Below are 15,335 nucleotides of genomic sequence, written 5' to 3'. Positions count from 1 at the left end.
CATAAATACTGTTAAGTGATAAAAGGCAACTGCATAAGAGTCATATAGTAACAAGTGATTTTTACAGAAATACATAAATGCTGGTACTACAGGCACAAAAAAAGGTCTGAGAGACTACTGTCAAAATGTTTATCAAAAGTTACTTTTGGAGGATGGGATTACAGATGAGCTTTTACTTTCTACATTGTACATGCTTGTATTAATTTTTACAAGCATTTATTACCTTTGTAATAAGAAAAAATTAACAAGAAGAATGTATGAGCACTTCACAGGACATACTATGTATCAATGCCACAATGTACTAAATCCCCTTAAATTTGAATTTGGACTTACCACAGCTAAACCCTTAGAATTAACATCCTACAGGAGTCATATTTTTCATCCATTAATTCCAGAATGTTCCTAAAATCAGTTCTCTAAAGAGGATCAATAACCCCAAATTAAAAGAATCACTGGATTCTCGAAAAGGTACTGAAATCCGAAAGAATATCTCTATATTGGATAACTACCAGATCATTCATTCATTCATTCATTAAGTTTACTGAAGGTGCTTTAGAGGATACACAGAAAAGTCTCTGTCCTTGCTAAGATAAATACACAGAAAATAAGACAAGATGTAATTTAAAAGGTAAAGCAGGGGAAACACACCCACACATGTTGCTGTTTAGTCACTGAGTCGTGTCCGACTCTTTCCTGATCCCATGAACTGTAGCCAGCCAGGCTCTTCTGTCCATGAGATTTCCCAGGCAAGAATGCTGGAGTGGGTTGCCATTTCCTTCTCAAGGGGATCTTCCTGACCCAGGGACTGAAACCGCATCTCCTGCATTGGCAGGTGGATTCCTTACCACTGAGCCATCAGGGAAGCCCATACATACACACACACACACACAAACACACACACACACATATAAATACACACACATGCATAGAGTGGACAAATTGATATGAGATGTATTTCACCCTGGATTTCAAATCTTTACCATAATAAAAGAAATGTAGAAAACTTCTAGAATGGGCAAGACAGCAATAGACTTCCTCTTAAAATACCATTTTTTATCTACTACTTTCTCTTCTAGAGCCATCAGACAGCCTCAATAAATGCTTCTCTCTCTTAAGAATGTGCTCCTGGCAATCAGAGGAGGTAGAGGGATTAAAGATAGGAGACAGCCAAAATGACTGAATAATCTGCAAAAATTGGGAATATTTAATCCACAAATCTAAAGGGTTTCCTGTACAATTATTCCCAATAATGAGTCCACTAATATCTTGCTTTTTAATTTCTTTTCCTATGGCATAAAAAAGAGAATTCAAACCCTATTATCCTAAGGGTAAGTCTGAAACACCTTACCTCAAAACATAACCCTTTCTTAAAAAAAAGTGAAATATTTGACTCATAAATCCATATGAAGTAGTCATCAAGTTCAGCCCTATTATCTTGTGATTTTATTAAACAAACATATTCTTACCTGCAATTGGAATATCACTATTCACTTGCTTCCAAGTCATTTACAATAATGTTAAATAGGACCATTTCAGGTAGCAAAACTGAAAATAGCATTATTTACAATTCTGTCCAGAAAAAAAAAATCCCTTTATTACTATTATTTTATTTTTCTCCTCTTAAAAGTCATCACCCAGTCATCACATAATGTACCTTCCCCTTCCAACCAGACACTGATTGGACTCTTTTCAAAAAGATTTTTAGAAAATGTAAATGACTAACATTCACTTGTTTTCCTGTGCCCGTATTATTAACCAGTTCAAAAGTTACACTTAAGTTAGTTTCCCCTTTAACACTACTCTCCCAAACCAAAAATGTTAACTCTAAGTGTTCAATGATCTATTAGAGAATCCACCTACGGTAAGAATGCACTAAAGCTAAACAAGTAGCTAGACACTAAACAGAAAAACTAGAAGGCTGGATTCAGAATAGCAGTGTCATACATAATGAAAGTGATCAATACTAAATTCTAAACTTCAAACCCCAGTTCAGCAGCAAACATCAACCACAAAAGAAATATGAAGTTGAAATTAATCACAAAAGAATTATACCATATAAAAAAATAATACTTACATTTCGATGGAACTGTGTAAAGGACTGAATCATGTAGAATCGATGCATGTACACTATAGCAGTGTTGATCGTCAATTGTGAGCTAAAATGTTCAAGTTAAGGACCCAAAACAGATAGTACAATCCCCCAAAATACAATCTCTATATGCCCCCAAAAGGACCATGCAGCCAAGCACAGTAGATGCTCTTAAATGAAAATCATACTTACCTCTTTGCTGTGCGGAGAAAGGGAATTCTCTACCCTATTGGTGGGACTGTAAACTGATGCTGCTACTATGAAAAACAGTATGGAGGTTCCTCAAAAAAACTAAAAACAGAGTTGCCATATGATCGAGCAATCCCACTCCTAGGCATATATTCATAGAAAATTCTTCTAATTCAAAAAGATACATGCACTCTAATGTTCACAGCAGCACTATTTACAAAAGCCAAGGTATGAAAACAACCTAAACGTCCAAGGACAGATGAATGGATAAAGAACATGTGGTGCATATACGAAATGGAGTATTACTCAGCCATCAACAACTATATATAATATATACAGATAAGCAAACAGGTAACAGCATAGGGAACTATACTCAATATCCTGTAAAAAACCATAATGGAAAAGGACATTTATATATACGTATAACTAAATCACTTTGCTGTACACCAGAAACTAACACAATGTTGGAAATCAATAATTATAATTCTTCAGTTTTAAACAAAGATATCATACTTGCCTCTCAGAATTAAAAAGCAAATCTGTTTTCATCAAACTATTGACACTTAACACAATGCCTTCTATGAAACAGGTATCACTATAAACTTGCTGAATTAATAAACAAGGTCTCAATATGTGTGGGTTGAGGACTACAAACAAAACTACCTAAGACCTGTCACCTGTCTACTGAAAATCCTGCCAAGGTGATCCATTAGCACAGAATCTCTCTTCACACTGATTCACAACACCCTTCCCTGATCTGTCCTCTAGGTATGCTTCTGCTTATCTCATCTTCTCAAGCCCTCCCCGATCTGCCCCCTAGGCTGCTGCTCAGTTGTGTCGCCAGGCTTCCCTGTCTTTTACCATCTCCCAGAGCTTGCTCACACTCATGTCCACTGAGTCAGTGATGCCATCCACCCATCTCATCCTCTGTCGTCCCCTTCTCCTCCTGCCTTCAATCTTTCCCAGCATCACGGTCTTTTCAAATGAGTCAGTTCTTCACATCAGGTGGCCAAAGTATTGGAGTTTCAGCTTCAGCACCAGTCCTTTTAATGAACATTCAGGACTGATTTCCTCCTAGGAATGTTTCCACTAATCTCATCTTCTAAGCTCCAGCAATTAACTTTTCAGTTCTACTTCCCTCTGGCAACCAAACCTTCTCATAAGGTGATCCCTGGGACCAGAAACACTTTGGTATTTAATGAATTATTTGATATTCATTGAAAAGAAAAATTCCGACTTTAATTTTTAACACACTTTTTAAAGATTATGCTCCATTTCCAATTTCTACAGTTATATTCCTCTTGTTGTAAAATATAAAATACATCCTTGTAGTCTACCTCACACCCAGTAGTTTGTACCTCGCACTCCCACCCTTACATTGCCCCCTCACCGCTCCCCACTGCTAACCATTAGTTTGTTCTCTAGCTCTGAGTCTACCTTTTGTTTCCACCAGTTGTATTCCTTAGGTTCCACATGTAAATAATATACATTTGTCTTTTTCTTTCTGACTGTTTCACTGAGTATGATAACCTCTAGGTCCATCCACATTGCTGTAAACGGCATTACTTCATACTTTTTTATAGCTAAATAGTATTCCATTGTCTATATATACCACCTATTCTTTATTCATTCATCTGTCCATGAACATTCAGTTTGCTACCATATCGTGGCAACTATAAGCAATGCTCCTATGAACAAACTGAGTGCTCATATCTTTCCAAATGAGTGTCTTTGTTTTATATACCTAGGTGTGGAATTGCTGGGTCATATAGTAATTCAATTTTTAGCTTTTTGAGAAACCTCTATTTGGTTTTCCACAATGACTGCACCAATATACACTACCACCAACACTGTCCAAGGGTTCTCTTGAAAAGGGAAATTTCTGAATGCCTTACTTAAAAAGACCTCAGAAAACAATGTGGGATATACACAGATGGGGGCTTCCCAGGTGGCCCTAGTGGTAAAGAAACCACCTGTTTACTACTGCAGAAGACGCAATAGACACAGGAACAACCCCTGGGTCAGGAAAATTCTCCGCCTCCACCCTCCCCGTAAGAAATAGCACCCCTCTCCAGTATTGGCAACCCACTCCAGTACTCTTGCCTGGAAAATCCCATGGACGGAGGAGCCTCGTAGGCTGCAGTCCACGGGGTCGCACAGACTCGGACACGACTGAAGCGACTTAGCAGCCAGTATTCTAGCCTGGAAATTTTTATGGGCAGAGGAGCCTGCCAGGCTACAGTCTATGGGGCCGCAAAGAGTGGAACACGACTGAGCACACAGAGATGAGACAGTACCACAGTAATACACACACAAGGAAACTACTAGGATGCACTAAAACAGATTTTAAAAAATTTTAACTCAGTACGGACTGGATGCTTAGGAAACACACTGAATATGGGCACCAAAGACACCTTTTTTCAAGTGAGGACAACCTTAAGAAAGAAACATACAGCCAGCAACACATTTAAATGGTAGTTGCGCCCAAAAACAAATTTTTTACTTCCTAAGTGGAAAGAACTTCAAAACTCTACAGCTTTGTCTGCTACAAAATGAGTAGGTTTTCTGACCAAAACACTTAAAGGGGAAAAAAACCCCACTAAATCTTTTAAATATGAGAAAAACGAATACACATTAGCACTTTGAGTAACTTAAAACCCCAGTATTTTATAAAAGATTTTTCAGAACATTAGATCTGTAAGTCTACTTGCCTACAAACTAAACTGACATCGTTCCTTCCTCTGAAATACTGTAAAACTCTTAACAGTAACTACTTTTTGAACATATAAGTGCCCAATATTGTGCTAGGCATAGAAATCAAATTCAAGAGGTATCATCCCATTTTATAAACCAGTCTCCAACAAGCAGTAAGTGGAAGGAACGGATTTTAAGCCAAAGCTAGGGTATTAATTCTAAGCCACCCTTTTAATAAGACCCTCAGGTACTGAAATTTCTCAAAACTCTCTGTACACAGTAAGTTTAAGGCAGCCATCAACAGTGAAACCTCCACTAGACACTTTGGGCATAACAGAAAAGCAGAATCTCAAAGTCACCAGAACAGGAGATCACAACACACCGAAATGGGACTACTACTACTTTAAAATACAAAGCGGGAAGGAAACTCATTCCCACTAAGGCTGGTGGCACCGGTGAGCGAGCGGGAAATTAACTCCGCCTCGCTTCCCTCTCGCGAACACTTAAGTTTTGCCCATCGTAGGCTCTCCTAACTAGACACCCAGTCCCTGCCCACCCTCCTCCCTTCTTGTCTAACAGACCTTGAAGACTGGAAGCAGAGCAGGGCGGGACCGACTTCAAGGCCGAAAGGCCTAGGCCGCAAGGATACACGTTAAGACGTTGGCCCATGTCCTGGAGCAGATTGGCCGCCTGCTGGCGATTAGAAAGTTCTTTATCTGGATCTAAGCCAAAACGACGAGACGGGCTATTTTCCAGTTGTTCTCGAGTAAAATACCACCGTTTATTGTTGTTCTTCCTCTCTCCCTCCATAGTGCTTCAACCAGAAGGCAGCGGCGGCGGCTGCAAGCACTTCTCGGCGTCACCTAAGCGGCGACACACATCCGCTGTGCGGGGGCAACTGCGACGTGACGAACTTCCGCAAAGGCCGGACGGCTAGGTTGTGACACGCTTCCGGGGAGGAAGTAAAGGATCTACTTCCGGAATGGACCCCTGGTCAGCCTGCAGCCGAGTTAACAGCCAGTAGGCGATCAGAAAAACCTTGGTTCTAGGACGCAGGCGCCAGTCATGTGACCCTGGAAAGGCAAGGTGGGGTTAGGAGTTCTCGTTAAAAAAAAAAAAAGTCTCCTCTCGCGAGAACTATTTTGAGCCTTCGCGCCCTGACCGAGGGGGCGAGGCAAAGGCTGTGGGTGGGTGAGGCTCCCGCCCTCGCGCCGCGTGGCGGTTTCTCGGAGAATTTCGCTTGTGACGGAGGTGGCTGTACAAAATGAGGCAGATAGAGAACTTGACAGAGAAAATGGGTAAGAGTATCAAAAACTGAAAAAAGTAATCAAAGCGAGTAGCCCTATCGTATATCGTAACATAAAGCCACCGGAAGCTCTTGAATTCGTTGGTAGCAGTATAAATTACCCACTTGAAAAGCTTCAACGCGTAGCTAAATCCTCGAAGACACTAATGATTCGCCACGCTGAACCAATTTAAAGGAATAAAATAAATTAATAATTTCATTTTATTAATAATTTAGTGCTTACCACATCGCTGACTCTTATTCAATCGGAACAACCCGGAAAAGTGGTACTATCTTAACCCCATTGTATGACCGGATGAACTAAAACTGCTCCTTCCGTGTGGAAAACTTCCACTACCATCCTGCGCATGCAGATTTTTAAATTCCTGTCCACTGTCAAGCTATATCCCCGCTCCAAGCTTGAGGGCTGTTTGTTCCTAGGCAAGATACTTAACTTCCCTGTACCTGTTATAAATGGTATGCTGCTGCTGCTAAGTCGCTTCAGTCGTGTCCGACTCTGTGCGACCCCATAGACCGCAGCCCACCAGGCTCCGCCGTCCCTGGGATTCTCCAGGCAAGAACACTGGAGTGGGTTGCCATTTCCTTCTCCAATGCATGAGTGAAAAGTGAAAGTGAAGTCGCTCAGTCGTGTCCGACTCTTTGTGACCCCATGCACTGCAGCCTACCAGGCTCCTCCATCCATGGAATTTTCCAGGCAAGAGTACTGGAGTGGAGTGCCATTGCCTTCTCCTAAATGGTATGCAGTACATACGATTTAGGTTCTGAAAAGGATTAAGTGATTTGATAAGTTACAAACAGTTGTAGTAGTACTGGGCACATAGAAAACATTCAGTAGGTTTCCTCATAATATTTATTACATTATGTGAAGTTGAGGGTAGGAACAATACCATCTATGCTTTTATATCCTTAGCACCTACCTACTGTAGTCCTGGCCCTAGTAAATGAATGTTTGTCAAACAAATGGTCACTACAACCTATAATAAAGAAACTGAGGCTTGGGAGATTAGGTAATTTGCCCTACACTATACTACTTGTAAATGTAGATTTTAAAATCAAATATAATTTCATTGTTCTTGCTTTCCTGGAACAGTCAATTCACCTTGATTATATTTGAGTAATATTAGAACCTTTTGTCTTTTATAAAAAATATTTTGAGTTTTGTCATTTCTAGACATGGCGTTTCCCACTCAGTTTGATTCTAATTCATTCTCAGAAGTATTTTCTTTTACTGCAAGCCTTCCTCTGCCATATACTGCCTATAGTTAGCATTAAGTGAAAGAGGAGAGTGAAAAAGTTGGCTCAACATTCAGAAAATGAAGATCATGGCATCTGGTCCCATCACTTCATGGGAAATAGATGGGGAAACAGTGGAAACAGTGTCAGACTTTATTTCTCTGGGCTCCAAAATCACTGCAGCTGGTGATTGCAGCCATGAAATTAAAAGATGCTTACTCCTTGGAAAAAAAGTTATGACCAACCTAGATAGCATATTCAAAAGCAGAGACATTACTTTGCCAACAAAGGTCCATCTAGTCAAGGCTATGGTTTTTCCTGTGGTCATGTATGGATGTGAGAGTTGGACTGTGAAGAAAGCTGAGCATCGAAGAATTGATGCTGTTGAACTGTGGTGTTGGAGAAGACTCTTGAGAGTCCCTTGGACTGCAAGGAGATCCAACCAGTCCATTCTAAAGGAGATCAGTCCTGGATGTTCTTTGGAAGGAATGATGCTAAAGCTGAAACTCCAGTACTTTGGGCACCTCATCCGAAGAGTTGACTCATTGAAAAAGACTCTGATGCTGGGAGGGATTGGGGCAGGAGGAAAAGGGGATGACAGAGGATGAGATGGCTGGATGGCATCACTGACTCGATGGACATGAGTTTGAGTGAACTCCAGGAGTTGGTGATGGACAGGGAGGCCTGGTGTGCTGCAATTCATGGGATCGCAAAGAGTCGAACACGACTGACCGACTGAACTGAACTGAACTGACTGAAGTGTTAGTCACTCAGTTCTGTCTGACTCTTTGCAACCCCATGGACTATAGCCTGCCAGGCTCCTTTGTCCATGGGATTTTCCAGGCAAGAATACTGGAGTGGGTTGGCATTCCCTTCTCCCGGGGATCTTCCCGACCCAGGACTTGAACTCAGAGCTCCTGCACTATAGACAGATTCTTTACCATCTGAGCTACCATTAGCTCCATTTTACTCCAGAAAAATTGAGGAAATGATGATAGGTATGGAGTAAAGGGATAAAGTAGATGATTGAATAGTTAATCCCACTAGGGGATTGTAAGTAGAAGTAGTATGAGAGACCCTTGTAAGTTAATAATTACTTAAGAAAGCAGGTTTGTTTAGCAACAAAATCATGCAACAGAAGCAAGAGATATGCCCCAAAATAATAAAACAATGGTGGCATCAGACTCACATGTGGCCCAGTGAGCTCAGTAAGTTAATGATCCCTAGGATATGCTCTCTGCACACATAAAAAAACAGTAATTTGTGCACCTAACTTGACCATGTAAGGGCAAGAAAACCTCCCTCCTCAACCTGGAGCAGAGGCTGATGATGGAAGCATGATGTCTACTCAAAGATAACGAAGTTCTGATCTTCCTGCCCACTTTTCCTTTAATTATAAAACTAGCCCAGTAAACTCTTGGGGCATGGCATCCTTTCTTCCATCTGCTTATAAGCCTCACAAGCATCCAATTTTAATAAATCACTTCTTATCTATCACTTTGTCTCTTGCTGAATTCTTTTTCTGTGCTGAGATATAAAGGACTGGTACCAGAGCTCTTCAGAGCCCCTGAAATGACACCAAATGGTTTCAAAAATACTTACTTCAAATTATAACATTAAACATTTTTTATTTCAAACTTCTTCCATGGCAGACTTTTTCTGTTAATAGAAAAAGCACTTTTCAGTCATGTCATCATGAATTTTGTCTTTTAAACAGCCAAAATTATTTCTCCCAGATCCCTCTTGCCTGTTTCTCTGACCAGTGTTTGGTTCTCCGCTAAATCTCTTGGACTGATGACTCCATTTTGAATTTGCTACCGTAACTGTGTACCAGTCTTCCAAGAAAAAGTTCTTGTGTTTGACAGGCTTCAGGAAAAGCAAATGCTAGCCAACAGTTTACTACCCTGTCATACGGAAGCGGGGGACCTGTGTAAATCAGAGAAAGGAAATGTTCTTGACTGAAGATGAAATTATTGAAAGTAAGCAGCAGTGACTACATAATTGCTAAACATAGCTTTTTGATTCAGGCCTGATATCAAACCCCAGTTATTTTAAAACTGTCTTAACCACTTTGAAGTGTATAGTTCAGTGTCAACTGCATTGTTACGTAACAGGTATCTACAGATTTTTCTTTTTGCATAACTACAAGTCTATATCCATTGAAAAATTTCCCAGTTCCCCCTCCCCTAACCCTGACAACTCCCATTCTGCTTTCTGTTGCTTTGAATTTGAATGCTTTAGACATTTCATATAAGTGGAAAGGTATTTATTCATATTAGTGGACAGGTATTTCATATATGTCATATGAGACAGTCTCACAGGATTGTCTCTGTGACTGGATAATGTTCACTTAGTATAATGTTTCACTTATTATAATGTTCTAAAAATTCCCAGTTATGTATTGACTAGCTGTGTGATCTTTTTTTGCGAACTTTAAACTTCTTATTTTGTGTATGGGTAAAGCTGATAAACAGTGTTGCAGTAGATTCAGGTGAACCGTGGAGGGACTCAGCTGTACATATGCATGTATCCGTTCTCCCCCAAAGCCGTCTCCCATCCAGGCTGGCACGAAAACTTTGAGTGGAGTTCCATGTGCTATACAATAGGTCCTTGTTGGTTATCCATTTTGAATATAGTATTGTGTACATGACCTTCCCAAACTCACTAAATGTCCGTCCCCCCCCAACAATAAGTTTATTTTCTAAGTCTATGAGTCTCTTTCTGTTTTGTAAGTAAGTTCATTTGTATCATTTCATTTTAGATTCCATATATAAAGGATGTCATAGGATATTTCTCCTTCTGTCTTACTTCACTCAGTATGACAATCTCTGGGTCCATCATGTTGCTGAAAATGGCCTTATTTCTTTGGCTGAGTAATATTCCATTGTATATATGTATCACATTTTTTTTTCTTGAAAGAAAGCTCCTATTTATTTTTTATTTTAATTAAAAATATATGGATGTATAGTTGATATATAATATTATATAAGCTACAGATATATAATATAGTGGTTCATAACTTTTAAAAGTGATACTCAATTAATAATTATCATAAAATACTGGCTATATTCCCTGTGTTCTCATTCTCCAATTTTTTCTACACATGCACACCCGTACTACCCATTAATAGAGGAGATAATAAATGTTAATCTAATCTGGTAAAATTTTAGATCCAGTAGTTTAATTATTTCATTAAGATAGTTCAGTTTCTTCTGGTTTAACAGTTTCTTTTCAGTATTTTGAACTGTATTATCCTTCCCCTGCTCCTTGTAAAACTGTTGTCAGAATATATGGAAGATAGTAGCTAATATGACCTAGTGTCCGTGCTGAGGAGGTAGAATCTATAAATAATCCAGCATCCTCTGTACGAATGGTCTGGTCTGGTCTGTTCTATTCCATGAACTTGTTCTGCACAGGTACAGTACTTCTCTCTAACATTTTTGCCTTTTTTTGAGAGTGAGAGTCTAGTGTTCCTTGCCAGAGTCCACAGTCTCAACCATTTAAACCCATTCCCCTCATTCCCAGCTCGGCATCTTCTGCTCCATTGCCTCCTCATCCCAATTTCTGGCAGTCCTCTGGCCACTAAAGGCTTCTCCATCCCTGCACCAGGCCAATTTTCCTAAGCCTTACAAAGGCCAAGGGCAGCCAGTGATGCTCTCTAAGGCTCATCCCGGAGTAATGGAATCTTTTTTCTTTTAAGTTTTTAATCTTCTCCTTTTTTAATTTTAAATTTATTTTTTAATTTAAGGTTATTACTTTACAGAATTGTGTTGGTTTCTGCCAAATGTCAATGTGAGTCAGCCATACATATACCTCCCTCCTGAATCTTCCTCCCCATACCACCCCTCTAGGCTGTTACAGAGTCCTGGTTTGAGTTCCCTGAGTCATACAGAAAATTCCCATTGGCTATCTATTTTATATATGGTAATATAAGTTTCCATGCTACTCTCTCCATACATCCCACCCTCTCCTCACCCCCCCACCACTGCCTGCCACGCTGTGTCCATAAGTGTTGACTATGTCTGTGTCTCCACTCCTGCCCTGCAAATAATTTCATCAGTACCATTTTTCTAGATTCCATATATATGCGTTAGTATACGATACTTTTTTTTTCTCTTTCTGACTTCACTCTCTATAATAGGCTCTATGTTCATCCACTTCATTAGAATTGACTCAAATGCATTCCTTTTCATGGCTCAATAATATTCCATATAAATAACCTCAGATATGCAGATGACACCACCCTTGTGGCAGAAAGTGAACAAGAACTAAAGAGCCTCTTGATGAAAGTGAAAGAGGAGAGTGAAAAGTTGGCTTAAAACTCAACATTCAGAAAACTAAGATCATGGCATCCAGTCCCATCACTTCATGGCAAATAGATATAGAAACAATGAAAGACTTTATTTTGGGGGGCTTCAAATCACTGCAGATGGTGACTGCTGTCATGAAATTAAAAGACGCTTACTCCTTGGAAGAAAAGCTATGACCAACCTAGACAGCATATTAAAAAGCAGAGACATTAATTTACCAACAAAAGTCCATCTAGTCAAACCTATGGTTTTTCCAGTAGTCATGTATGCAAGTGAGAGTTGGACTACAAAGAAAGCTGAAAGTGAAAGTGAAGTCACTCAGTCCTGTCCGACTCTTTGCGACCCCATGGACTAGTAGCCTACCAGGCTCCTCCCTCCATGGGATTCTCCAGGCAAGAGTACTGGAGTGGGTTGCCATTTCCTTCTCCAGGGGATCTTCCCAACCCAGGGATTGAACCCGGGTCTCCCGCATTCCAGACAGACGCTTTAACCTCTGAGCCACCGGGGAAGAAAGCTGAGCACTGAACAACTGATGCTTTTGAACTGCGGTATTGGAGAAGCCTCTTCAGAGTCCCTTGGACTGCAAGGAGATCCAACCAGTCCATTCTAAAGGAAGTCAGTCCTGGGTGTTCTTTGGAAGGACTGATGCTAATAATGCTGAAACTCCAATACTTTGGCCACCTGATGTGAAGAACCAACTCATTGGAAAAGACCTTGATGCTGGGAAAGATTGAAGGCAGGAGGAGGAGGGGACAACAGAGGATGAGATAGTTGGATGGCATCACTGAAGCGATGGACATGAGTTTGAGTAGGCTCCAGGAGTTAGTGATGAACAGGGAAGCTTGGCATGCTGTAGTCTTTGAGGTCGCAAAGAGTCAGACACGACTGGGCAACTGAACTGAACTGATTCTATTCTTTTTGATGTGATGGTAAGTGGAATTGCTTCTTGAACTTCTCTTTCTGATCTTTCATTGCTAGTGTATGTAAATACAACAATTTCTGTGTATTGATTTTGTAACCTGAAACTTTACCAAATTAATTGATGAGTTCCAGTAGTTTTCTGGTAGCGTCTTTAGGATCTTCTATGTATACTCTCATGTTATCTGCAAGCAGTGATGGTTTAATTTCTTCTTTTCCAGGTTGGATTCCCTTTACTTATTTTTCTTCACTGTTGCTGTTAGCTGTGATCTTAAATGTCATCCTGAACAGAACACCATTTGGCACACGGTAGGTGTTCAACATATGCTTATTGTCAGAATAGTGTTAGCTTTCAGACACATGGCCCTTAAAGAACAACTGGCAAAATCTTAGACCAGAGAAATTTCCCTCTTTTTTTTTTTAACATTTTAAATAGGACTCTGTTTTCTGTCACACTTACAAGGCTATTCATTCTGAGTATAGGATGATATTTCATGCTTTGATCTTATTTTGCATTGTGCTTATGAATGTCATATTTCAGTCGTGTCACGCATTACCATTTACTGCTGTTACAACAATTTCTCCACACATTCATGTAGTTTCCAAACAAAAATATGAAAAGATGGTGTGCTATTCATAACTATCCCCAGCTCCACGTTGAGTGATGTGTATATTTATATAAGTTTATTACAAAATTTATTGATAGGATATATAGCATGTAATTTATAAAACTAAAATATATAATTTTCTTTATTGTAAATTTTTTATAGCCAGCTGATCCTCATGAAATGCTTTCACTGAATTTTCCCAAATCTTGAATCAAGAACCAAATGTGTGGTGACATTTGACAGACAAATACAGGCATACCTTGGAGATATTGTGGGCTCGGTTTCAGACCACCACGATAAAGCAAATATTGCAATAAAGTGAGTCATGAATATTGTGGTTCTTAAGTGTGCAGTAGCATTATATCTAAAAAACAATAATACATACCTTAATTAAAAAATATTTTGTTGCTAAAAAATGCTAACCACCATCTGAGCCTTCAGTGAGTTGTAATCTTTTTGCAATAGTAGCACAAAAGATCACTGACCACAGATCACTATAACAAATGTAATAGTAAGGACAAAGCTAAAAACATTGTGAGAACTACCAAAATGTGACACAGAAACACAAAGTCAGCAAATGTGGTTAGAAAAAAGTTTATGCTGGTAGACTCACTCCAACCTTCAGTTTTTAAAAAGCGCAGTATCCGCAAAGTGCAAAAAAGTAAAGGGCAATAAAATGAGGGATGCCTGTATGGCTTTGATTGCTAGTTGACATTTTCATATGCATTAATAAGGTGAAAGTGAAGCAGAGAGACATGTTGGAACTTCACTTATTTGTCAGTGACTTGAGCAACATCTTTGCTGAATCGGATAATAGTTTTTGAATACTGGAAAAATATTTCAATTTTTTGTGCTTTTGACAATTTAATGGCTATAGATATGATACATTTTTAAACTTAATGTACATTATTAACATTTTCTTGATCACTTTCTTAAGTCTAAACAGTTGACAAAGCAAATAAATTGACTGTAGTATTTACCAATTTCTATAGTGTAATTCTTTCACCACAGTTAATTTCAAACTACCAGTGTGACATCACTGATCATGAAATTGGGAAGAGATGAGCATACCATCACGTAGTATTTCCTCCACACAGATGTAATAGACAGGGATTCTGGTGTCCAGTATGACATACAAAGAGCTTAGACGTTATCACTCCTGTTCTCGCAACAAAAAAGTTGAACAAACTGAAAAGCAGTAACCCTTCTTAGATCCATCAGAGAATCAAGGTGACAGGGCAAACCTCTACCACAAAAAAGAAGAATCAGAACAAGCACAACACAGAATCATGGCTTACTAGGAGCAAAATCATGGAACCAGTAACTGATGTAAATATTTAAAGGACAATTGATTAACTACTGGAGACTGAACATGAACTTGATTGAAAGATTTCCAGAAACAAAAACTCCTTAGTGCCCAGCCTAAGTAGATATCCACATTTTTATGAGTTTTACCTCTCAGAGCCCCACAGGTCTTACTATGAAGATAGGAGAAAAATCCTTTCGTCCTTCCAATGGGGAGAGTGAAAAGTAGCCATTTTGAAATATACTAAAGCATTCAGTTCTTAAAAAAGCCCTTCCCTCAAGGGAAACTATTCAACAGAGCCTGACCAATGTGGGAGAAGGAAAATAAGCCAACTCCAGTTTCCTGTAGCTGTCTTGTTTCATGTGAGAGGGAAAAAAGACAGAAAGCATCTGTGAAGGTCAGAGTACGGGGACACAATCTCACTAAAAGAATGAGACCCACAGGACACTTCCCTTCCCCACCCCTTACCAACACATCAGTCGAGTTCCTGTTAACAGGTGATTCCGTCCAAAAGAACTATAAACTCAGACCCTATTAAGAAGGAATTTCTAGGGAAACCCAAAGACATCAGAGGAAACAAGGACATCAGAGGAAATTTGACACCTACAGCTTTAACAAACAGGAAACATAGCCTAACTCCCAGTCAGACAAACATAGAACCTCAGTTCCTTTTACCAAATAT

General features: G+C 39.5%; 1 protein-coding gene across 5 annotated transcripts in view; it reads right to left on the bottom strand.

Moving 5' to 3' along the window:
- The window catches only part of CCNT1 (cyclin T1), a 40,564-nt gene extending 34,727 nt beyond the window's left edge, over positions 1–5,837 (bottom strand). For 2 of the 5 annotated variants that reach the window (XR_006059320.2, XM_004006399.5), the window contains exons 1-2: positions 5,622–5,837; positions 2,075–2,156 (exon numbers count right to left, since the gene is read on the bottom strand). Coding sequence is in view for 1 of the 5 variants with exons in the window: in XM_004006399.5 (XP_004006448.1) it covers positions 2,075–2,156; positions 5,622–5,782 (243 nt within the window). In the remaining 4 variants the exon portion in view is untranslated. Of the gene's footprint in view, positions 1–1,466; positions 1,570–2,074; positions 2,157–5,621 lie in introns of those variants that run through there. The other 3 variants (XM_060412669.1, XM_060412670.1, XM_060412668.1) reach the window with 3 other exon arrangements.
- Positions 5,838–15,335: the final 9,498 nt, after the last annotated feature.

The sequence above is a fragment of the Ovis aries genome, chromosome 3, assembly GCF_016772045.2.
Source record: "Ovis aries strain OAR_USU_Benz2616 breed Rambouillet chromosome 3, ARS-UI_Ramb_v3.0, whole genome shotgun sequence".
NCBI lineage: Eukaryota > Metazoa > Chordata > Mammalia > Artiodactyla > Bovidae > Ovis > Ovis aries.
The sequence above is the reverse complement of the archived record's forward strand: the minus strand, read 5'-3'. Positions and strand labels throughout refer to the sequence as shown.